Raw genomic sequence first — 25,394 nt, forward strand, 5'->3', positions numbered from 1 at the left:
CCCAGCCATCTGACTGCTTTTGAATTCCTGGAGGAGACTCTTGAGAGTCCCATGGACTGCAAGAAGATCAAACCTATCCATTCTTAAGGAAATCAGCCCTGAGTGCTCACTGGAAGGACAGATTGTGAAGCTGAGGCTCCAATACTTTGGCCACCTCATGAGAAAAGAAGACTCCCTGGAAAAGACCCTGATGTTGGGAAAGATGGAGGGCACAAGGAGAAGGGGACGACAGAGGAGGAGATGGTTGGACAGTGTTCTCGAAGCTACCAGCATGGGTTTGAGCAAACTGCGGGAGGCAGTGGAAGACAGGAGTGCCTGGCGTGCTCTGGTCCATGGGGTCACAAAGAGTCGGACACGACTAAACGACTAAACAACAACAACAACATCTGACTGCATTGCCCCAGCCACTCTGGGCAGCTTCCAACATATACAAAAACATAATAAAACATTAAACATTTTTTTTAAGCCCTCCTCTATACAGGATTGCCATCAGATGGCTCAGGAGTCAGATAACTCCATACCCTCCAACATTTCTCTGATGAAAATAGGGACGTCCTAAGGAAAAGCGAGGCATTCCGGGATCAAATCAGAAAAGGGGGCGGCTTCTATCAATCCAGGACTGTCCTTGGAAAATAGGGTCTGTGTTTGCCATCCCAGGCTCCTTGGGGAAAAAGATGGGGTAACAATGTGAAAAGCAAAAAGTGTCTTAGTGATGGAGTACATGGAACTGGCGGAAATGACTGGCAGAATCCGAGACCAGGGAGAAGAGTTGGTAGAAGAAGATTGGAAGAAATTTAAAGTCTATTTACAGAAACACTGTAAAATTAAGGAATGCTAGAGGGAGGTTGGAATGAAGCTAAGTGGTTTTAGCAATAAGGTGGTTAAGGGGTACGTAAAAATGGATTGTTAATATGTAAAAATGTAAAGTTATAATACATTACGATAAAGTATTAAGATAAATGCAGAAAGGGTAAGGACTTGCTGAAACAACAATTGAACTAGAATACAAAAGAGGGAGGTGTGAGGAGGTCAGGGAAATAAGTAAATGAAAGACAAGACATGGAAAGATTGAAATGTTTTTAATTTTTTTTTTACTTTTTCTGTATTTTGTACTTTTTGTTTTTGTTTTTGTTTTTTCATTTTTGTAATTCTTTTGAAACTTTAATAAATCTTATTACCAAAAAAAAAGAACCACATTCACACCATACATTCAAAGCACCACGTGCCACTGTAAACAGTCATGGCTTCTCCCCCAAAATTCTGGGAGCTGGAGTTTGTTAAGGGGGCTGAGAGTTGCTAGGAGAACTCTATTCCCTTCACAGAGGTACAAATCTCAGAGTTCTCTGAGAAGAGGGCTTAATAGTAAAAACCACTAGACAGTCTCCTCTGTTGTAGGAGGAGTGGGGTGATTCACAGGCCCCCCTGCCTCTTGCATGGAAGGGGGAGCTGTCTAACCTTCTGCCAGCGGGGCTCTTCCCTGACAAATGACATAGACTCCCCCTACCAGCCCATCCTAGTTCCTGACAGTAATTTGGTTATACTGGATGAACAGCTTCAATAAAGTGTCCTTTCAATAGAGTTATTAAACGACTATCCAGTGCGAGATAAAGCAATCCGTTCCCTCGCCCCCAGCATTGCCAGGACCTCCATCAAGCTCCTGGAAAGGTCTTCTCAATTACTCCACGGCGAGCGGAAGAGTGTGCGAGAGAAATGGCCCCAATTTAGACAGGCCCCGCAGGCTGATCCTGATGGTATCAGCCCAAAGTACTCGGGACTAATTGCATTCGGTCAGCCTGGGCTATAAAGCCACTCACCCAGAGCCGGTTGCGTGAGCCGGACACAGCCAAGCATTTCCCCAGCCATGAGCGCCAATGGTATCGTGGCTGTGGCTGAAAGCTACCAGAGGTTCAACCCTCGGGCCTACCTGCAAAACAACTACATGCCACCCCGTGCCAACTTCACGAGCGAAGAGTTTGCAGTGCCCTGGAAACTTCGCTGCCTGGCAGATGCCTTTGCCACGGGTAGGTAGACCTGTAATTGTTTTCCTTAGCAAACCTGGGTTTCAAAGGTGATCTCCCTTTGTCTCGTTTGAAAATCTTCTGCCTTGCCTCTTGACAGGGCCGGCCCACCCATGAGGCAAGGTGAGACGCCTGCCTCAAGCGGCAGGATTCACAGGGGGAGCAAATCCCAACGCAAACCTTTATTCTTCCCTTGTTCCTGATGTAGATCTTCATTCCCTTCCTTCTTCCCTGGCTGGGAGGCAGGCACCATTTAGTGGTTCGGCCTCAGGTGCCAATATGTCTTGGGCAGGCTATGCCTCTGGGTCATTTTTACCTTTTCCTTGACAACGTCACCATTCATCAGAAGTAAGCTTTCCAAATGCGGAGCTGTCTAAATTTGAAAAAAGTGCATTGCAAAAAAAGAGAGAGCTCCTTTGTAAACTTGGAGGGTGGGGAGTAAAATGCTTTGTAAAACCTGAACTATGACCTTCCAGGACCTCAGCATCTTTCTAACATTAATTAATTAATTAATTAATTAATTAACATTAAATAGTTAGCTGAACCCAGGCAACTGACTTAGATTGGGTGAGATTTTGGCCTTGTAAGAAGCTCCATTAATGTGTGGCCCCAAAATTTTGCTTTCCCCTGAAACCAATGCCAAAGTTTAGTGCTAGTTTAGTGCCATTTTGAGTTCCAGCATCCTTAGGATTCTTTAAATGCTCTTTAGATGGTGCGCATGCAGCCCAAGTCACTCGTTTTTTTAACCATCGCCAGAGGCTATCAACCACAGAAGTGATCGCAGGTGTAAGTCTTTGCTCCATTAGCTTGCTTAGCATAGGACTAGACAGGCCAGCTTTCTGGTCTGGTGTTTTATTTTCATATTGATAGCGATTACAATTTGTCCCTTAAAAAAAAAATACTTCTCTTAAATAAATTTCTTAATTGGATTTCTGAGCTGTGCCTGTTTCTAGAGCCCTGAAACTTTGCACCAAATACTGAGGATTGTAGCCAATGCTAGTCTTAGTTAGAGTTAAGGGACATGACTAATCCAGGTTCATGAATTTGAGCAGGTCTTCTCCGAATAGATCTTCGTTGAATACAATCCTGATACTCTGGCAATCTTACAGACTGATATATTAGTTGCAATCTGCTAGTCCGTACGGTTTGTAAATAATAACCTCTTTACCTTTTCATCTGCTGGCAAATAAACCAATTAGGACTCAAGAAGCAGGAGGTAAACTGAGCTGCTGGGGTGGGGTCTGCCTATAAGATCTTTGCTCTGTGCTGCTTGGCGCTTAAGTTTAGGAAAGGTGGCGACTTGCAAATTAACTGAGTTCTCTTGCAAAGTTTGCAGAGCGGCTGAGCCATCTCACAAAGCGGGCTGCTTTGATAGACTGTGATAGATTCCTGCTGTGATCTACTGTGGTAGGTTCCTGCCATGGGGCTTTGCAAGAGCTCCATTAACATGTGGCCCTGAAATTTCAGGTCCCCCCTCCAAATAAAACCCACAACTGATGCCAAAGTTACCGTAAGTGCTAATTGGACAAGGTTGGATTTGGGCAGTGGCGTAGCGTGGGTTGTCAGCACCCGGGGCAAGGCAAGTAATTTGCGCCCCCTAACCCGTGGATTTGCGCCCCCCTAATCCTAACCCCCAGATGTTGTGCCCGGTGCGGCCGGCACCCCCTGCACCCCCCACGCTACGCCACTGGATTTGGGGGTGGGCATTAACTTGTGGCCCCAATGTGCTGTGTCAATTACTTAGTTTGGGGTGGCACAAAAAGTGTAGTTCTGTGTGTACAGTTCCCAGGAGCCTTTTGGCGGCGAGGTGTGTGTGTGTGTGTGTGTGTGTGTGAGTGTATTCTTAAATGAATGTACACAGCCAAAGTAGGAGACCACACTGCCACATTTTATCCAGCTTAGAAGGTTCTTTTTATCATATGTGGTGGCCTTGTAGTAAGGTTAAAGCTTACTGGGAAATGATACATCATATAATGAAAATGATGTTTAAAATAACCTTTGTAAAAACAAAAAACAAAACCAGAAACTTTTCTTTTAGGAATTGTAGGGACAGAACTACCTAAAATGTATTGAAACTTATTCAGGTATGCTACTACAGTGGCAAGTATGTTACTTGCCCCAAAATGGAAAAAAAAGCAGAAGTCCCAGTAAAGGAAGAATGGATGCAAAAACTTGTGGAATATGCAGAAACGGGGAAACTTACCAGAAGAATACGAAATCAAGATAACATTATATATATATATATATATATATATATATATATATATATGAATGGAAATGGTTTATTGACTATTTACAGATAAATTATAAACGGATAAAAACATGGGCAGGATTATTGTAATAACCTGCAGTTTTATAAGAGTATATATTTAAAGAAGATGAATAAATGAGCAAATTAAGTTAATTTGGATATGCAGAAGATATTAAAAACTAATTTAAGGAACTGCAGAAAGAGGGGGAAGGAAGCCAAGTTTTGAAATATCAAAATGTATGTAAAATTAGTGAAATGTATAAACAAGAAAGAAAGAAAGAAAGAAAGAAAGAAAGAAAGAAAGAAAGAAAGACATTTTATCTAGCTTAATCAGTGAGATCATGAGTGTGAGAAGGGCAATTGACCAATGAGAGGGGAGGATCCTTATGGGCAGGGGGATCCTGGAGGCGACTGAGTCACTTCTACAAGGTGTGAAGGAGGACCCAGATGCCTAGGCTTCTCTTGCCAGACAGCGTGTTGTGATGTGGAGTGAAAGGGATGCTAGTTTGGTAGGTGGCTTGCGAGACATCACAATATGGAACCGCTCTTCTGGCTATGTGGAAGACTTAAAATGCAATTCGTGTGCAGATTCTTACAACTCGGCTGGCTTGGAAAGATCCAGAAAACAGGACCATCTTTCAAGCTGCCCCTCATTCCTCCAGGCCTTGATTGGCTGGGAGCTTCTATCTGACTTTCCCTTGGGCATTTTGTCAATCAGCGATAAGGTGACCAAATGCAATAGAATACAAGCCTCTTGTGCCTGTGATATTTTATTAGAAGCGGCAATTTTGGCAGGTGCTGTTTTTCCTGTATCTCCTGAACTACTGTATCACAAGTACTGGATCCTGCTTGCCTCTCAATATAATTTCGGTGGGAAATCTTCCAGTGAGCTGCGCCTCCATGGGATCAAATCTTTTGGGGTCGGGGAGTGGGAGAAGGGGAGCATTTGCAGCAGGCATCTCCATTACATTTCCCCACACAAACAGAAAAGGGAACCAAATAGCCTGGATTCTAGGTTTCTCCTCAAGATACGACTTTAGCCATTTGACTTCCACCCTTCACCTTATGAGAAGGTCATTTCTGGACAGAAAATTAGGGGCCAGGGTATTGAATCCTCTTTTATGATTGTATTTGGGAAAGACTTGCACTCCCCCTCCACCCTCATTATGAATACAGGTTTATTTATTTTCTAAGAGGTTTCTAGTATTTTATGTACCGTATTTTTTGCTCTACAAGACTCACTTTTTCCCTCCTAAAAAGTAAGGGGAAATGTGTGTGCGTCTTATGGAGCGAATGCAGGCTGCGCAGCTATCCCAGCAGCCAGAACAGCAAGAGGGATTGCTGCTTTCACTGTGCAGTGATCCCTCTTGCTGTTCTGGCTTCTGAAATTCAGAATATATTTTTTTCTTGTTTTCCTCCTCCAAAAACTAGGTGCGTCTTGTGGTCTGGTGCGTCTTATAGAGCGAAAAATACGGTAATTGTTTATCTCCAGATATGATTGCACCTTAGTTCTTTATTCTCACTCCTTGCAGGGGAAATCTGCGGCCGCACCCTTATTGATATTGGCACAGGCCCCACCATTTATCAGCTCCTCAGTGCCTGCGACTACTTTGAGGAGATAGTGGCCACAGACTACCTGGAAGTGAATCGGGCCGAGATAAAGAACTGGGTGCTCGGTGAAGACTCCAGCTGCTTTGACTGGTCTCCTTACATCCAGTATACTTGTAAGATTGAAGGCAATGGGTAAGAAATAAATGCAGGAGAGAGGGGCACGGCTTCCCAAGGAATAAGCCTAGGGATGCAATCATGGTTACCTGTGATCTACCACGCCTTACTGGCTGCTGGCGCTGTGGTCTAAACCACTGAGCCTCTTGGGCTTGCCGATCAGTAGCTCGATGGTTCGAATCCGCGCAACGGGGTGAGCTCCTGTTGCTCTGTCCCAGCTCCTGCCAACCTAGCAGTTCGAAAGCACGTCAAAGTGCAAGTAGATAAAGAGGTACTGGCTGTGCAATGCAGGTGACAAGGAGCTTAGCAGAGGGATGGGAAACCTATGGCCATCTAAGTATACCCATTACAAAGCATCTTTTTATAATATACTGAGGTAAAACACCTACAATATATGATTACTGCGGCAAGACTGCTATATGCACAAAGACTGCTATATGCACAAAGAAAAGCATAGCCTTACCCACTATAGAAGAATGGCTGATAAAATTATTGGACTTGGCTGAGATGGCTAACATGTTTAATTAGAGAAAAATCATTACCAACATTTGTTGAGGATTGGAAATTTCTTATGGACTTTTTGCACGAAAGAGAAAATGAGCTTGTAATATCTGGATTTGAAGATTGAAAAAATGCTGGTTTATATAGAATGGTTGGATCTTAAAGAATAAATATCATATGTAGCCGCAGAGAGCTGGAAGTCCTTTTATTTTATCTTTCTTCAGTCCCCCCCCCCCCGCTTCTTTTCCTTTTCTCTTTCTTTTTCCTTCTTTAGATTTCTCGTATTTTCTTCCTTCTGACTTTGCTCCTTTTTAGATTCAGAAACAACTATCTGACTTTTAGAAGACATCTGGAGTTTTTAATGTGTGATGTTTTACTGTGGTTTTATAGTTTGTTTTGAAAGCCTCCAGGAGTGGCTGGGGCAACCTAGTCAGATGGGCGGCATATAAATAACAAATGATTATTTATTTAGGGAACCGTGGAAGGAAAAGGAGCAAAAGCTGAAGAAGAAACTCAGAAGGATCCTTCCCATCGATGTCCACCAGGCCAAACCTCTAGGTTCCTCTCTCAGCCAACCAGCCGATGCTTTGGTCTCTGCTTTCTGCCTGGAAGCCGTGAGCCCTGACCGGCCCAGTTTCGACCGGGCCCTGCGGAACGTCACGACGCTTCTCAAGCCTGGTGGCCACTTCCTCATGATCGGGGCTTTGGACGAGTCCTTCTATTTGGCTGGAGAAGCCAAGCTGTCAGTCGTGCCCGTCAGCGAGGCAGATGTCAAGGAATCCTTCGCCAAGAGCGGCTATCGCACCCGCAACTTCCGCTCCTACGTCATGCCGCCGAGCCTGAAGATTGGTGTGGATGACGTGCAAGGGATCTTCTTCATCCATGCGCAGAAGACAGCCTGATCCCAGCTCGCCTAGCAGAAACACACACACAAGGCCCTTGCGCCCTAAAACCCAGCTTATTGCATGCTGCTCCTGTTCTTTTCTGTATTGCTGCTCCTGTGCTGATAACTGATCCTCTGTTCTGTGAGTGCAAATAAGTGTGTGTTCACTTCCACACCAGACATTTAACACGTTTAAAGCCTATGGCTTTCCCCCCAAACTGTAGTTTATCCCTCACAGACCTAGAGTTCCCAGCACTCTTAACAAACTACAGTTTGCAGAATTCTTTGGGAGGAAGCCAGATGCTTAAAATGTTCTCTTGCATCGTTCACACAGATCAAAATGTCAGCCTGTTGTCCCCCCCCCCCCGCCCACCTTTAATCCAGATTTACTATTTCTGTGGAAAATCTAGTGCTGAAATCTAAACAAAAATCCTGTTGCTAACAGCCCTTTCGTGACATCTGAATGACCTGTTTGCAATATCAAGTCCCCCTCATTTATTGCAAAGCTTGTATCTTGTAAACCACTTAGAGGTTTTACTATGATTAAGTGGTATATAAATTTTGTTATGAAATAAATCTGGAAGTACCTTTCCTTGGTACATGTTCCTTAGGACATGAAGCAGGATGGAGGTTTCCCAAATGTTGACCTTTTTTACTTTCCATATTGACTCTTCTGCCAAGGTATCCTAGCACGTTGCAGAAGATTCTGAGGCATGGCCTGTGGTAGGCTCTCGTCTTCCTGTGTGAGGCACTGGCCAGGCCTCTTGGGCTTCAGAAAGTGCAACCCAGAACAGAGCCTTCAGTCCCCTGTATTCCCTGCTCATTGCAGGAGAAAATCAGTAGTATGGTGCAGGCAAAACCTATATTTCAGGTAAGCTTTGCTGCCATTATTATTCCCTTTCCTGCTCATGTTCAGGCAGGTGGTCTTGTTGCTTGTGTAGGTAAAAAGCACCACTCACAAGAGGGAGGTACCAGAAGGCTTGAGGGAACCTTAAGTATTGGATAGAAGCACAAAAGTAAATAAATCCCTGCACATATTTGTCAGGGACAAGGGTTGTAGTCAGGAAATCCTAACATGTTGGTTTTCCGTGTGCAATGTTTCATAATGGAGCAGTATTTTGTAATATGAGCCCTCCACTCGCCCAGTACAACCCAGACACTGGTTTATTGCCGTACCTGTTTGCGACACAAAGGCAGAAATCTAAGAGGGAAATCTCCTCTTGCTGAGGAGAACATGTCGCTAGAGTCTGAATTAGGCGTGGCAGTCCAGAGATTTTAAAAAACAACAACGGAGGCATCCGAGGACAAAATTAAGTGCTTCACCAGACGTGTTTCGATTTCTTATTTAAATAGCAGCTGCTGGTGGGCGGATATCAGATTGGGATGTTGTTGTTTCAAAAACCCTTCCCTCTGTGGCACAGTCCAGGTTAAGGGGATGTTCACAATACCACATACCAGTGCGCTCCCACTGCTAGGTTTTTAGCTTTCACACAACACTAGCCACATTCAAGATCAAGCCAGTGGTTTTCCTCACAAACACTGTTGCATGATGCATCCCCCCACCAATCCAATTAGAAAACAGAATGCAGAATAAGCGATAATATGAACATTTGAGGCAGCTGTCACACATGTGCAGATGAGAGCAAATGCTCCATGAATGTTCCAGGGGAAAGTGACAGGGCCAGGAAACCAAAAAGGTTCTGTGCATCAGGCAAAGGCACCCGCTTCCAATGGAGGCCAGACATTTTTAGAAATTCCAGCAGGCATGGTAATTGAATTTTGACTTCATAGTCTTAACTCGTTTTTACTCATTGCATTGTATCCTTGAGATGGCTATAGCTAAGCGGCAAATAAATTGTTTAAACAAACACAATTAATAAAATGCATCCTTAACAACAACAAAAATATTCCGTTTGCAAAATGTATCTCTGCTCGCCAAGAACATGGGCGAGCTATCGGGCACAGAGGTAGAAACATAGGAGGGGGCCTCCTATGAAGTCCAGACTTATGCATCTCAATATCAAGTCCATTTAGCCCAGGATAATATGTCCAGACTGGCAAAAGGAGTCACCATAGGGGCTTCCAATTCTTAGGGGCCGATGTCCCTTTGGCTCCCACTCAATAAAATATTTGAGGGGGTCAGCCCCCCTTCCCAAAGTTGATGGACATTGACATTCAAATGGTGTGCATGTGCTGCATCATGTGATCAATTATGTGGGGTGGGGCTTACCTGGGCACCCCCAATATTTTATTCAATTTGGCACACCTGCAAATCACCAGCCATCATGGACTGCTAACCCTAGGCAGTAATGATTCTGTAGACCAGTGGCTGGAAACTGGGGAGGGGTCTTCTTGCTGGTTTCCCTCAGGTACCTGGTTGGCCCCTGTGAGAATAGGATGCTAGGCTGGACGGGCCTTTGGCCTGCTCCACGAGGGCTCTTGTTATTTCCTTTATTCCCTCATAAATTTTTATTCATTTCCCACACAATTTAACAAATTCAATTCAGTTTCCACACAATGTACCCTTAGCATTTTGACTTCCCACCCTTACCCCCATGATGTTTCTGTTCAAATCCTTTTATCTACTGCCTTAAATATAATAAATTATTTCTATAGCGTATGTCCCACGTTACATTCTTTTATCATTCCCACTCCTTGGCTTATATTTTCCAGTCCTGCCTGCAATTTCATTGAACTATAATGTTTTCTCAGGTAATAATATAATAATGGTCTCCGCTCTTCTGCAAACATTTCGTCTTTTGGGACTCTTGTTTTTTGCCGCCAGTTTCACCATCTCCATATAGTCCAATAGTTTTAAAGTCCGCTCCTCTATTGTTGGAACTTCCTATTCTTTCCATTTCTGCGCGTACAGAATTCTGGCTGCGGTGGTAGCATACATAACCAATTTAACCCACTTTTGCGGGGGACTTCTGCCCCTATTATCAACCCCCCCCCCAAAAAAAATGCTTTTTTGGGAAATGACAATTTGGCTCTTTCTATTTCCTCAAGCCCTCCCCTGGCAACAGCATGTGCTCTGTCCTGCCACTGAGCTACAGGCCCTCCACCGAGGATCCACTAGCATGGTCACTTTTCCTAAAGGGAGGGTGCAAAGCAGCCCTTGAATGCTCTCTGGCCTTCAGCAGAAGCGCAGAGGTGGCCTTTGATGACGAGCTCCAGCAGGTCACCTTCACCCACCCGTTTCCGAGCTCCCGGCCAAAAGGACGGGTAGAATGTACAGTTCTTTGAAAGCGGCCTGGGCTTTCAAAGGGGAAGAAGTGCCCTTTTCATGGCAGCAGGAGGATTATTATTAATCCAGCACACACATCGAGCCAGAAGGTAGATACTATATAAAAATCCATCATGGCACAAATACAGCTGGTCAGCAGGCACCAGAGCCCGAAACAACTGGCACCTGGGTGGTGAAGAGGGCAGAAGGCAGGCTGCCCCCCCCCTCCTGCTTTTAGTGACTTGCAGAAGATCTGGCTTCCAACCTTGGCTTGGTTGATTCTTCTAGCTCAGCCAGCTTCCCTTGCCTAACAAGTGGTGCTCTCAAGTGGTGGCAATAAATAACAACAACAACTTATTAATACCCTGACCATCTGGCTAGGTTTCCCCAGCCACTCTGGGCAGCTCCCAACAGAATATTAAAAACATGACAGTAAGAGGTGTTCGACACTGAACAGATTCCCACGAGAGGTGGTGAACTCCCCTTAAAGGTACAGGTAAAGGTACCCCTGACTGGACAGGTAAAGGTACCCCCTGACTGGTCCCGTCATGGACGACTCTGGGGTTGCGGCGCTCATCTTGCTCTATAGACCAAGGGAGCCGGTGTATGTCTGCAGACAGCTTCCTGGTCATGTGGCCAGCATGACTAAGCCGCTTCTGGCGAACCAGAGCAGCGCACAGAAACACCGTTTACCTTCCCGCCGGAGTGGTACCTATTTATCTACTTGCACTTTGACGTGCTTTCAAACTGCTAGGTGGGCAGGAGCTGGGACCGAACAACGGGAGCTCACCCCGTTGTGGGGATTCAAACCACCGACCTTCTGATCGGCAAGCCCTAGGTTCACTGCTTTAGACCACAGCGCCACCCGCATCCCTGAACTCCCCTTACTTTGCCGGTTTTTAAGCAGAGGTTGGATGGCCGCCTGTCATGTATGATCTAGTTGAGATACCTGCATTGCAGAAGGTTGGACTAGATGACCCTTGGGGACCACTCTAAAGTTTCTGACCACTCTGAGATTCTATTAAATGTACCTTCCAAGGCACCAGCAAGCCACGACTGGCCTCCATTGCCACCTGGTGGCTGATTAGAGTCATAGAACACCTGACATTAGCAAGCCACCCGGTCTTTTCCATTATTTCTTTGGTTCTCTCGTCTTGAGTCATTTTCCGAAGAACCCTTGGCAGTCTTGGCTCCCTCCTGCTGCACTGTCTCTGTTTCTCTTTTTCTGGCAGGAAATGCTTAAGGGTTCATGCACACCTTGCTGAAAGTGCTGCAACCCGACTCCTGGAGTGGTGCCAAGTTTGATGTCATTTCAGGGCTGCAGAGGTGTGTCATTGGGAACTTGCCCCCCCACCCCCGAAATCTCTGGGAAGGTTCGCAAAACCAGTTGGCTTTGCCAGAAATATTGAGGCAGCTTATCTGCAGCCCCACCTTAAAAGGGAATCTTCTGCAACGTCAAGTCTTTCCAAAAGACAAAAAAGGAGATAGGCCCACAGCAAATGAACAGAGGAGATCTCAAGGCTGAGATCTCTGCCCCAGAGTTCGTAGGGGGCGAAATGGCCTCCAGGAATGGCTGTTAGCCACTGTAATCTAAGATGGAACCATGATGCATTTCAGAGATGCTGGGGACACAATTAGGCCTTACAGTTGTACCTTGGTTGTCAAATGCCTTGGTACTCGGACGTTTTGGCTCCCGAACGCCGCAAACCCAGAAGTGACTGTTCCGGTTTGCGAATGTTCTTTGGAACCCGAACATCTGACGGGGCTTCTGCAGGTTTTGATTGGCTGCAAGAGCTTCCTGCAGCCAATCAGAAGCTGTGCTTTGGTTTTGGAAGTTGAATAGACTTCCGGAACGGATTCCGTTCGACTTCCAAGGTACCACTGTACTTGTAAGCATCCCAAGGTTAGTAGACTAGATGCAACTTTGGTGGACAAGTTCTCTCTCTCTCTCTCTCTCTCTCTCTCTCTCTCTCTCATACCCCACTGCAGTCTGTGTCTATTTTAAAAACAGAGCAGATGTGTCAAAGGAAAGGAGAAATGCCATTTATTTCCCCCATGAATCGCATATCAGCTTGAACAGACGAATACAGCTTCCACAGACTGGAAGGAATAGTCTTCAGGATGAAAAAATTCAGAGATTCACCCCAATTGTTTTTTTAAAGAAGTCTTTTAAATATATATTTTTCCATTCTGCTCAGACTTAATTTGAGACAAGGCCCAACCCCTGGTTTTTAATGCCAGGACTCGGCTCTGAAAAAATAAGAATGAACCGAGGTGCGTCTGAACCCGTACAGAGAGCTCACACCACCAAGGAGTATGTGCACAAAGCTTCGAGGTCAGAGGGAAAATCTTCTCTTTTTCCTCCTAGAAGTCACCGCAACCTGGAATCTTAGTTCTTGTTTTTATCACGACAGGGAAGTCGTGGGGAAGTAGGGTTTGCAGAGCAGTGTTACCTGATGGGCTGGCAAAGAACAAAAGGCAACCTGTCAATGAAACAGCATGTCAGGACTACTTTGCTGAAACAGTTGACATTTCAATTTCACCCATGGCACATGACAAAGAAGGCTTCTGAAAATTCTGCGTCGAGAAGCATCGTCCATGCTGCTTTCGGAAGTCGACTTAGCAAAAGCATATTAGGCCAACAGATCTAACACCATAGAGCTAATCAGGGTGGGATAATAAAAACAAATGTTCAAAAATGAATTGACCAGGACAAGCCACAAGCAAAATCTCCCCAGAGAAGCATAAAAAGACTTGGGAAGGCAGCGCGAGGAACTCGAGCGCAAGTTTCAGGAGAGGCAAGATGTATATCCTGATATATCCAGGAGAAAGGCAGACAGTCAGTTTAGGACACCATGGCAGCAGAACCCACACGTGGATGCTGGGGAAGTAGGAGGGCAGAACCAGGAAGTGCAAATTGCTGCCACTTCTCAGAACACAGCACACTCCTGCTGGAAATGAGCCAATGGATGTCTTCCATCGAGACCAGTGGTGTTCTCCAGGCTGTGTTCCACCAGCGCCTTCAGTCTATTTTAATGATGGAGTTGGCCTTCAAAAGATAGAGGCTGTCGTCGACAAGGAAACTGCAAGGAGAGGAAAGAGGAAGTTGCTAAGTGAAGGGATGGGTTGAGCTACCCAATATGCCTAGAACTAGAATGTGCCCATCTTGTCTTCCTGGTGATGTATGAAAACCTTGAAATGCAAGTCTCCTGAAATAGCAGCTACGTGAACCGCAAGGAAGGTGCAGCACCCATATTGCCCTCCCTCGAATCTAAGGTCCACGCCTGAGGTCCTGCTTGCATGCCCCAATGGTGGAATTGATTAGAGCTGGTGAGCACATGAAAGAGGTCCTTCCTGGTGGTGGACCTGCAGTTGTGGAACCCTCTTCCAGTCAACATTCATTTGGCTCCTTCAGTTCAGGCATTCAAGGAGGCCTTTAAAGCTCGCTTTTCCCCTACTGCCTTTCCTAAATATAATTTTGGTGATCTAATTCAGTATCTCTATTGGTTTGTTTTGGTCTGCCTAAGGTTCCTGTTGTTTTTTGCTTCTCTGTACATTGCTATATGAGGGCTGGAATGAAGGAGTACACTTTATGCTCCAGGGAAATGGCTGCTTGTAGCTTCGTTTCATGAAAGTATATTAAATATGTTACGCAGGACTGGCTACAGGCCACAGATTCCAACAAGTTCTAGCTTGTTGGATTGTGTGTGCTCTAGATCAGTGGTCCCCAGTTGGCAGTCCGCAGACCCCAAGGGGTCTGCATAACTCACCCGAGGGGTCCATGGCATCATTCACATAACAAAAACTACCATAAAGATATTTAACTTTTCAAAAGTAAGGGGCCCATGGTTTGGCTTTTGAAAAACAAGGGGGTACTCAGTATTTCGGTATTAAGGAACCACTGCTGTAGATCATATGCCTCCTCCATGAGAGTTTTGGTTGCAACACGAGAACAGGCCTTTTCTGTGGTGGCTCCCCGTTTCTGGAATGCTCTGCCCAAGGAGGTTCGCCTGGCGCCTTCATTATACACCTTTAAGCACCAGGTGAAAACATTCCTCTTCAACCAGGCCAATATTAAATGTGTTTGTGGGAGTGAAGTGGGAGGTGGTGGTATTGGTTTTTGTTTTTATTATGCTGTGTTATCTTGTATTTTTGAGCTGTGAACTGCCCTGACTTGGATGAAGGGTGGGATACAAAATAAATAGATCAGTGGTGTGTGTGTGTGTGACATTCAAGATGCTGCTGGACCACACAACTCCCATCATCCCTGAGCCTTCGCCATGCTGGCTGGGGCTGATGGGAGATGGGAGTCCAAGCAGCGCCCTGACAAGCAATCACAGAGAACCAATGGCAGAAGGCCCACCCGCAAAGGCAAGCAAACTTGGCAGACCTGTAGAAAAGGATATTGACGGGGATGGTGCTGATGTGCCAGATGGCATGGGCATCGAAGACCCAGAGCAACGGTGGAAAGTCCAGGAGCTCCAGGAGGGCCAAGGCTTGCAGAAGCAGCACAACCGCCACACACTTCCAGACGTACGGCAGGCGTTGCTGGTTCCTCATGCACCAACCCAGCCACCAGAGGAGGTTGAGGAGGCCTGCAAGGTAAGGCAGAAAGAGGATGGCGTTTCATGCCTGGCAGTAGTCACAGTGGGGCAGGAACTTAGATGTGTTATGCACATGGCGATGCACCAGAGGCACTAGCAGCCCTGGACCCCAGACCCCTTGCTCCTCAGCACCAAATCCCAAGGCATGCCAGGAATATCCCCTCCCCATGCATACATCCCCCACAATCATCCACTGAGAAAGCATGGAGGAAGCTAGAAAGGGGAGCTGCAAGTTGTGACTCTGCTTCCGAGCCGTAAGTCAGAGGAGGAACCTCTGGGCAAATATGTAACAACACAAGCTTTTGCACTGTTGTGGGAAATCATGGCTCCAGGGATCTACAGACCTGCTCTCTCTTTGCCTCTATAATGCTGAACAACCATAACTGAGGTGCCCTTTTCTTGCTGGTTGGCCCTGCACCCAGTGAATCCGCAGATCCCAGGGAACCTGCCCTGAGGGTCCTGGGCTGCTATCCTGGTGCTCTATACTACAAACGCCCTGGGAGTACAGGGAAGGAATAAGGGAGATATGTACCAGCAATATAGATGCAACCTCAAGTTACGCTCACAGCTATTTTGGTGTGTGTGCTTTTAAAGGGTGTACCTACATGCTGCTCTTAGCAAGTTGCAAGTTGGCATCTGCCTGTCTCAAGAGACAATGGAGTGCGCCTCCGGGGGTGAATTCAAACTACTGCATTGGCAGCACTAAAGTGACGTCCCTGGGGCACAAGCCTGGGCAATGTGTATGGAGGTTCTGGCTGCCCAGACGACAAGACCTTGACCTCGCTGATATGCTCCAAAGGAAAACAGGAAAAAAGCACACCAAGAACTCAGGCCAGTGTAAGTTTCAATAGTGGGAGTGGTCCCTACTCGCAAATTAATAGTCAATTGTAACAAAAACTAATCCATTCAAAAGTATGTATGACAGGGCCCTGTTTCAATGTATTCACCTTCATCAGCTAATTGTTTAAAGGGTTGTGTAAGTTTGAAGACTTTCGGATAAATATATCCTGTTATTTTCTACAGATATATATCCTGTTATTTTCTGTGCGCACAGAAAAGCCCAAGATACACGTTGATCTACCCACACGTAGTTGTTATCTCTGAGAAACATAGAAAATAAGACATAGAAAATAATCCGAAAGTCTTCAAACTTACACCCTTTAAACAATTAGCTGATGAAGGTGAATACATTGAAACAGGGCCCTGTCATACATACTTTTGAATGGATTAGTTTTTGTTACAATTGACTATTAATTTGCGAGTAGGGACCACTCCCACTATTGAAACTTACATTGGCCTGAGTTCTTGGTGTGCTTTTTTCTTGCTAAATTTAATAACAAGAACTCCAACTTATTTAACTTAAGGAAAGCAGAGCAATACGTTTGGCACCAGCTTGGCTGCAGGAGGTGCCAAAAGGGGGCGTACAAAGCGCCACCCAACAGTCTTAGGGACTCCACTCCAAGTCTGCGTAGGATTTGCTCCTTAGCCTTTTCTTCTCCCAAAGATATCCCACTAGGCAGGAGAGGTTTGGGATCAGAGTATTCCTCCTTCTAGATGGACTACCTTCCCAGGAGGACGAACCCCATCTAACCCTCACTTCCCTCGACTGCATGTGCATAAACCGCCTTCTTGACTGAGCTTCATCAATTCAATCTGCCAGAGCCTGTCTTTGCATGCAGGAGCAAGTCCCTAACTCACCGAGGGATTGAGACCCATCGGCTACCCTCACCTGGTTTACCCGGCCAGTCAAAGCTGTTTCTGGGGTGTGGCCACTGTCACATGACATCTTCAAGGAGCCACAGGTGAGAACTGAGTGCGGGGGGGGGGGGGAACCAAAGGTGGGCAAACCAACCCAGAAGGTGCATGACATGTCGTCGTCCCCAGAGGTGCTACCCTTCCCCTAACACCCCATACACCCCACTGCTCTGAGCACGGCTTGCATATCTCCACAAAACAATCTTTTGCTCGGGTTAAGAAACAGAATGAGGGGAAATGATCTCTCTGTTGCCTTTCTGTGGCCAGATGCAGAGAAGGACTTATCAGAGATTCTCCGACCAGAATCAGCTAATCTCTCTTCCCAGGAATTTGCAGTCCTGTGAGGGGATGTGGAGGTGTTGCCTGACAACTCTCAGCAACCTTAACAATTTGCAGTTCCCAGGATTCATTGAAGGAGAATCTACAACAGTATAAAGTGGCATGATACTGATTGATGCAGGTGGGACCTTAGAAAGGTCGGGGGCATTAGGGGAGAAGGCCATACAAAGGTTATCTGCTGGGCTACACCTCCACACCAACCAACACCTGCCGCAGGGGGAAGAACATTGCTCCACCGCCCTCACCTATTACCACGTTGGCAACCATATTGTAACCATAGTCAAAGCGCACGAGTGTCAGATACGACACATGGCAGGCCAGGAAGAGGAGCAGGAAGATGCCTATGGCGGTGGCAAAGGCTGGTCGTTTCAGACCCAAAGTCCTGGAAGAAAAGAAAAAGAGAGAGACAGTGCTGAAGGAACTTGCAAGAGCTGTAGGAACTGGGTCACTTCTGGACTAGTTCCTCCGGGTCTAGGCCAGGGATGGGGAACCTGCGGCCCTCCAGGTGTGAGCCAAGGGTCAAGGACAAAGGAGTCCAGTTGGAGCCCATCAACATCTAGAGGCCGCAGGCTCCCCATCCCTGATCTATGGGCACGGCTGAGCTGCAAAGGCTGGTCCTGCCGTTCAGAAACTTGAGCAGACAGAACACAAAGCATTTTCTTTTGCTCGAATGGCCACAGCTACAACTCCCAAAAGACCCGGCCAGTTTCCACTAGCTCTCCTTACTTGCTGCTCTTTTGCTTTGTCCTTGGGTTGCTCCTCCTCTATCTGCACATATCCTGTCCGCACACATTTCCTCTTGCGGTTTCGACCTGTCCTTTTGCAGATGCCCAGTTTTTGAATAAAAGCGAAATATGGGAGCTGTGAGTGGACAGGGGAAACTCCTCTCTGCTGCTGCCACTCATCCGCTCACTTAAAAAGGGAAACGTGAGCTGCTCCCAACCGCTCTGGAGGCTGAACTGGGAGTGCGGGAGCTGCTTTAAAGCCTTTGCAAGTTTCTCTGCACTCTCCCTCCTAAGCCTCCCAGGTCAGGGGCTTAACGGGGGAGCCTGGGGATACTTGGCAAAGCCACGCAGGGGATTTCGACAGGTGGGCAAGGCTGATAAAGATCTAGCCTGTGGAGCCCAAAGAAAGTTCTCCACCCCACTGTAACATTTCAACCAGTGAAGCTGAAAAGTGGGAGAGGCAGGACAGACAAAAAGTATATGTTCGCAGGGCAAGTGGTGAAGCTTGTCACCGGATGAATGGTGACCAACAGAAACCGCTTTGGAAGGGGGTTAGATACAATTGCAAGTAGGGGAGTGCTATTGGGCTTGTGCTAACCACATCAGCCTGCTTGGCCACTGTGGGATAACAGAACACTGAACTGGATGGGCCTTTGGTCTTTCCCAGCTGCAAGGCTCTCCTTATGTTCTTAAGAAGGAGAGAAACTCACCGGACGCAACACAGGTAGACAGAGTGAAGGATGACGGCTGATGCACAGAAATAATCCATTTTCTGTGGGATGAGAAATATCGTTAGAAATCGGGGCCGGTTCTCATTCAGTGCTACACGTTCTCTTTAGAAAATCCTCATGGTATTTGTGTTTATTCATGGCTTTTCTCCAGTGACAGGGAGCTGCATTGAAAGTTTTCTCTTTCCCCTGGGATTATGGCCTGCAAATACTCAGAAGCCTACTAGGAGTATTTTTAACACCCAACAGGGAAGATTCTTCCTGGTGATAGCTGTCCTCTTATCCTACCTCAAAAACAACTTGATGTGATTATGATCCTGAGCGCACATATCTGAAAGCAAGTCTCAGGCTAGAATCCTAACCTCACTTTCCTGGGATAAACCTCCACTGAATTCAATAGGATTTACTTCGACGTAGACATAGTTAGGATTATGCTGTCATGCTGGCTGCACTATATACCTGGGGTTCACACAAGTTCCTTTTTTTCTACCATTTACCTTATCTAATTTTTTTTAACCCACTAGAGAGGTTTCTGCCATGCCTTCAAAATTCCCCTGGCGCCCCTTACCAACATTTTTCATGATACGAGAGCAAAATTGCTCACCTCAGTTAGATTCGTTTCTCGAGTATGGAAAACTGTAGACCAGAACCAGGCATTTAAAGAAACCTGCAGGGGGAGTGAAGGAGCAGGGAAAGAAATGGTTATCCTGAAAATACCACATTCTATGAAGTTAGGTTGTTAAAACCGGCTTCTACCACAGAAGTAATAAAAACAAGCCATTCTGGGATAACCGGGATAACTGCCATATGGTACTTTAACCAACAAACCCAGAAGCAAGTCCCAGCCCCTCTTTAAAATTAGAGGAATCATGCTGCTTTAGTCTATTGGACTGCTGCAATAATACTGTATGTGAAACACTCAAAAAGTCCTAGATACGTGCTATCTCTTATTATCACCATCTATCAATTCTATTCCACCCTTTTCCTCAAATTGCTTCCGAATCAAAACACAATTTGCCCACAGAGTAGAAGGAAAAGCTTAGATAGAAACTGATATAAGAAAAAACTGCTCCTTTTCCCTTATGGTACCCAAGAGCCTGTATAGAGTCCTTATGTAGGTTCTCTATTGGTAGGAGAAAATAACAGGCCAAACCAGAGAATATTGAGAGGCAAAGTAGCTAGTAAGCCTGTTCTTTATTAAACTGTTGCAACAGGGTGATCACCATGCAGGAGGGAGGAGGCACCCAGAACACTGATGTGCAAGCTCTTGCATAGACTTTTGAAATTGCCTACCCTGTAGCTCAAGACCACCCCCCAAAACATCATACATACATCACAGAAAGAGGTGGTCCCCAGCAGAAATCTGAGTGTGTTACTTCTCTCCTGTCTGCCATTATACCTGATAATGCCTTATCTGATTGCCTTTTCTGGGTAGCCTGGCCATTCCTTTGAGATGGTAAATACTTAGTTCTTGAATCTCTTATGCATATTGATAGTGTGCTCAGCTTAACAGATACTTGCCAGACTGTATTTACAGGGAGGTGTAAGCCCCTACAGTCCAATGACAATTGGAAAGCTTTTCCCATCTGAGGTCAATTTGGGAGAGTCAAAATGGCTTCAGGGTTGTTCTCTTGTACTATTTCAGACATGTGGTTTATATACTTATGTATGTGTTTGCTTTGTACATTTATGAATATATATATGACCTTAGAATTTCTATAACAGAAACCAACTCTATAAGCATTGTTCCAAAACATAACCCTTTTTTAAAAAAATCCCAGAGGAAAATACCACATAATTCAGCAAACCTTTGTCCAAATACCCACAATGCCACTGGAAACACACTGCACTCTGCTATGGCTCGAGTTTGTTCCTCATGGGAGATGCCCTCCTTACTTCCTTACTTTGCTCTGCGTTTCTTGAGACAGCCTGGACTGAGGAGCAGGACATGGTGTGTTTCTGTGAGTCTTCTTGTAGGGAAACCTGTCATGTTTCCCCCGCTTCCTTCCCACAAGATCTCAAGCAACAAGAAGCATTCCTTGTCTTTTCTATTCTCCATGTTTCCCACCTCTTTGAAGAAGATGAGAAGGAAGCTAAGGCACCCATCTTGCCGTGGTGAGGTATTAACCGCCCAGAATGACTTACCCAAGCAAAGGCAATGCAGGTATGGTACATGGGAGAAGAGCGGGGGACAGCAGCTTTATATCTGTTCAGCATCACTAAATTGGCAAGTCCGTTCAGGAACGAAGCAAAGGCAGAAGCAGGCTCCTGAAAAAACAGGAAGCGGGAAAAGGGCCACTGAGGGTCGGGTGGGAAAACAAGGGAGGGAGAAGAAGAAGGAAAATATGTCATCAGCCAGAAATGAGAAAGTATACATGCTCTTTCAGGACGGTTTGAGGCAATGGTGGGGAACTGGATTTGGCCAGTGGGCCAGATCCTGGGCTCCCCACCACCACCACCACCCTTGGAGGGCTACTCCCACAGGTCAGTCACTTAACATCACAATGATGTCAGGTGATACATTTTTGCAGAAACCTCCACTACAAAGCAAAATCCCAGCCCAGGAGGGTTTAAGGTTACTACCAACTAGCTGGTAAGTTTCAAGCTCTTTTTTTATCAAAGGCAGCTCTTTTGAAGCCATCCAAACTGGCAGCCATGTCTGCCTCCTGTGGGAGCAGGTTCCATAGTTTAACTCTGTGTTATGTGGAGAAGTACTTTCTTTTCTCCTTCCTGAATCTTGCTACTGTGGTGGAGTGTGTCTCTAAGCCACACGCGGTGCGTGGGTGCATGTGTCCGTCGACGCACCAGCCCTAGGCGGCATGGCTGCTGCACCGAGCCCTACAAGGCGACTCGGGGAGGATGGTGTGGGGATGCGACAGCCATGCAACCCGATCAAAGGCGCACAGTTGCTGTGTTTGGTTGCCCTTTTCTGAAACTTTTCCAACTCTGCAATATCCTTTTTGAGGTAAGGCGACCAGAACGGTACACAGTATTCCAAATGCAGTTGTGCCATATGTTTGTATAACAGCATTATGATAGCAGCTTCATTTTCAATTCCTATCCCAATGATCCTGAACATGGAACGTTTCGCAGCTGCTGCACACGAACGTTGCTTACCTTTCCATGAAACTGAGGCACTTTGTATCCTTCCTGGACGTAAAGGCCCACCGTCAACCACATACATTCATATTTACATTCATCTCTGCAGGTCCATCCTAGAATACGGTTGGGGGAGGACAAATTAAAATTAGTGCAAATGAATTTATTGCCTAATGCCTGAATTCAATGGAACTCCATGAAATAATTTTAAAATACCAGGATGGGAACAGCGGGGAAGGGGTACTCAGATTTGCCAAGTTTGTTTTATTTTAAGGGAGCATGATGTATGGATGTATGACTGGCAAGCCGCTTGTTGTCAGGATGAATTCTTACAGTTAACTTGTTTGTTTTAAATGAAGCATATATTGCATGTTTTCTGCTTGGAATCAGGAAACATGCAAATGCAACTATATACAGTGGTACCTTGGGTTACAAACACCTTGGGTTACAAACACTTTGGGTTACAGACTCCGCTAACCCAGAAATAGTACCTCGGGTTAAGAACTTTACCTCAGGATGAGAACAAAAATCACACGGCAGCGGAAGGCCCCATTAGCTAAAGTAGTACCTCAGGTTAAGAAGGGTTTCAGGTTAAGAACAGACCTCCTGAACGAATTAAGTTCGTAACCAGAGGTACCACTGTAATATCTCTATTAGAACTACAATCCCATGAAACATGGGGGCTTCCAGATGTTGTTGGACTCCAACTGCCATCAGACCCAGCCAGCATCTGAGATGGTGGGAATGGTAATCCAAGATCTGGAGGACCACAGGTTCCAACTGTCTTGCCATGTGGACTTCTCAAAATTAAATGTATGTCTGAAACCTGGGTCTGCCAGTTCTGCCATACATATACATTGAACAGGAGATGTAATGGGCAAGAGGGGTTAAGGTTTCCTGAGTGAGAGAGGGATGTTAAGGTTGCAGTCATATACAATGGTACCTCTGGATGCGAACGGGATCTGTTCCGGAGCCCTGTTCGCATCCTGAGCAGAACGCAACCCGCATCTGCGTGTGCACGGGTCGCAATTCGCCGCTTCTACGCATGCGCCTGACATCATTTTGAGCGTCTGCACATGCAGCAAAACCCGGAAGTAATGCATTACTTCCGGGTCACCGCGGAGCGCAACCTGAAAACGCTCAACCTGAAGCAACTTCAACCCAAGGTATGACTGTACACTTATTTTATTTTGTATCCCGTTTTCCCTCGAAGAGGCTCAAAGTGGTACCCTTTTTATTTTCACAACAACCCCTTTGTGGCAGGTTAGGCTGAGATATAACTACTAGCCAAAGGCCACCCAGTGGCCTTCAAGGCTGAGCAGAGATTATCCAACACTCTTAACCACAACCTCACATCGCCTGCTTTAATTGGGGAGTATATATAACTGAACTCAGGCGGCTTCCTTCTGAATAAACATACGTAAGATCTAACTCCATGTAAACGATGGTATATGTTATGCCACCCACAAGCAACCTAGTTAATTAAAGAATTGTGGCTTCTTCCCACTTACTTACTATAACCTCCAAGAAACCTGGAGGGCGGATAAGGAGTTGAACCACATACCTAGCAGTGAATGCTACAACTAGCCACTCAATGGGCTCACTTTCAACAGTGACCTAAGAAACCTGGGAGAAATAAATCAATGGGGGGGGGGGCAGGGGAATCTCACTTGAAGAGAGATACTTTAAAAACATTAGAAAATAATTGTCTTTACCTAATGGGTAAGGAATGGCTACTCTCCCTAATTCAGGATGAGATAGGAACAGCCTAAATAAGTAAAACAACAATAATAAACAAGAGACAGCTTGCAAGGCCTGCAGCAGCTGCCCCACCAGCCCTTTTGGGGGCATAGCAGAGTCCTGCTTGCAAACAACGATGCAGCAATGCAACAGCTGTGTGCGCAGCCTCGCTGCGCTGGAGCCCCAGGCTGCAACCCTATGTGCATTTCCCTGCAAATTGAACTCAGTGGGGCTTACTTCTGAGTAGGACTTCACTGTTAAGAGGGGGAGGAGGCAACATCAGATCAGCACTACATCCAAGAACCATTGCTAATTTAATTGGAAAATGCACTCTGCACATGTTCAGACGCTACTGCCCGCTACTGAACCCCCTCCCACCAAGGGCAGCGGGAGAGAGCGTCAGGAATTGGCCAAGAGGGCGGGTAGGCGCTGCCACCAAGCCGTCCTATGGGGAGCCCTGGGCGGGGCACCGTCATTCGTGCGCGTGGCTATGCAAATGAGGAGCACTCCGCGGACACCGCCCCCCTCGCGCCTCGTCCTTGGCGGTGGGCGTGGCCCTCCCTCGGCCGGGGGCCTTGCAGTACCTGTGAGGCTCATGTAGAGAGGCTGGTGGGAGCGGAAGTGCCGCAGCCCGGGCCCGGAGCAGTTGCGCCTCTCGCAATGCGTCAGGCATTCTCGGTAGACGGGCTCCCGGTCCCCCCGCGAGGCCTGGGCGGGAGCCGGGCCGGCGCCCGCCACCCCCAGCAGCAGTAGGAGCGCGGCCCGAGCCGCCATCCCACCGGCCGGGAGGCTGCAAGCTCCACTTCTGGTTTGGGGACCGGAAACGGTCCTTTGCTTTAAGCAGCCGGGGGAAAAGCCATAGAGTTGGGGAAAACCCAAGCCGCACGCGCAAAGGTTCCGCCTTGGCGACAAGGGCAGGGGATTGTGGGAAATGTAGTTCTTTCTTCCACTTTAATTCCTGAGAGACTACAGTATTGGGAGAAATTTACCCTTCCAGTTAGAAGCAGAGAAGAATCCCCATCTCTGCCTCCCCTTCAAGCGCTACAATCCTGTCTCGTCCACTTACAAGCAGTATTGCCACCTCTCTTTCTCTTAAAAATTACCTTTTTAAAATCTCTTCCAGCTGCCCAAATTTTCCTTTAAAAAAAACACCAAAAAACCCCCGTCCCTATATTATTGCCCTTATTTTTGCTTTTCGAAAATTCCTTTGTTCAGTGCAGGTTTCTAGAATGGTCACTCGTCAGTGTTCAGCTCCTTTCCTCTGGGTCTCTAGAAATTCAATCCTGGGCTGTGGGAACAGATATATAGCTTGCCTCCAATGCACACGGGTGTAAGCAATATGTACACACACTGGCAGTCTGCACACTACCTTTGAAGCACATTATTTGCCTAAAAGAATTGTGGGCACTGTGGTTTATCTACCACAGAACTACAATTCCTAGTAAACTGTAGTGTCCAGAATTCTTTGAGGGGGGAAATGTGCTTTGAATGTGCTTTAGTGTGTGTGCAGTCACACATGCACGCACAGCATGCACAGAGTTTCATGTAGCTCTGCCTGCCATTTCACATGCTGGTGAGGTTAATTTTGATAACAGATTGAAGATAACGTATTGTTTGCTTTCCTTGCCTATCTTTAACCCAAACAAACACCTTGGCTTTTTAATCAAGTGAAGAACTGGCTATGGATGAGTAAATTAAATACAGTACAGCATAGCATTAATTGGGGCAGTAAGAAATTTATGTGCTTAAAATATATGGTGTGACCATAGTTTTTAGCATTTGTAGTAGAAGCAGAGATGA

The 25,394-nt window shown here is 46.3% G+C and overlaps 2 protein-coding genes across 2 annotated transcripts; one reads left to right on the forward strand and one right to left on the reverse strand.

The window, feature by feature from the left end:
• Positions 1-1,408: 1,408 nt before the first annotated feature.
• On the forward strand, positions 1,409-9,237 carry PNMT (phenylethanolamine N-methyltransferase). The gene is made up of 3 exons (XM_081837061.1): positions 1,409-2,021; positions 5,802-6,012; positions 6,968-9,237. The coding sequence occupies exons 1-3, from the start codon at positions 1,862-1,864 to the stop codon at positions 7,395-7,397; spliced, it is 801 nt and encodes a 266-aa protein (XP_081693187.1). The 5' UTR covers positions 1,409-1,861; the 3' UTR covers positions 7,398-9,237.
• A 3,388-nt stretch (positions 9,238-12,625) lies between these two features.
• On the reverse strand, positions 12,626-24,396 carry PGAP3 (post-GPI attachment to proteins phospholipase 3). The gene is made up of 8 exons (XM_081837055.1): positions 24,179-24,396; positions 21,873-21,970; positions 20,901-21,053; positions 19,360-19,422; positions 18,738-18,799; positions 17,548-17,684; positions 14,995-15,199; positions 12,626-13,687 (listed from the first exon to the last, which is right to left on the reverse strand). Exons 1-8 carry the CDS (start codon positions 24,366-24,368, stop codon positions 13,627-13,629), a joined length of 969 nt encoding a protein of 322 aa, XP_081693181.1. The 5' UTR covers positions 24,369-24,396; the 3' UTR covers positions 12,626-13,626.
• Between the last annotated feature and the right edge of the window lie 998 nt (positions 24,397-25,394).

Source organism: Podarcis erhardii, assembly GCF_964252035.2.
Source record: "Podarcis erhardii genome assembly, chromosome: 13".
Lineage (NCBI taxonomy): Eukaryota > Metazoa > Chordata > Lepidosauria > Squamata > Lacertidae > Podarcis > Podarcis erhardii.

What these genes read in the sequence shown, in the direction of transcription:
- PNMT (XM_081837061.1), top strand. Translation starts at nt 1,862, where the DNA reads ATGAGCGCCAATGGTATCGTGGCTGTGGCTGAAAGCTACCAGAGGTTC. An exon ending in GGCAGATGCCTTTGCCACGG is followed by an intron (nt 2,022 to 5,801) that starts GTAGGTAGACCT and finishes CACTCCTTGCAG; the next exon opens with GGGAAATCTGCGGCCGCACC. An exon ending in TGTAAGATTGAAGGCAATGG is followed by an intron (nt 6,013 to 6,967) that starts GTAAGAAATAAA and finishes TTATTTATTTAG; the next exon opens with GGAACCGTGGAAGGAAAAGG.
- PGAP3 (XM_081837055.1), bottom strand. Translation starts at nt 24,368, where the DNA reads ATGGCGGCTCGGGCCGCGCTCCTACTGCTGCTGGGGGTGGCGGGCGCC. An exon ending in TCTCTACATGAGCCTCACAG is followed by an intron (nt 21,971 to 24,178) that starts GTACTGCAAGGC and finishes ACCGTATTCTAG; the next exon opens with GATGGACCTGCAGAGATGAA. An exon ending in TGCCTCAGTTTCATGGAAAG is followed by an intron (nt 21,054 to 21,872) that starts GTAAGCAACGTT and finishes CCCGACCCTCAG; the next exon opens with TGGCCCTTTTCCCGCTTCCT.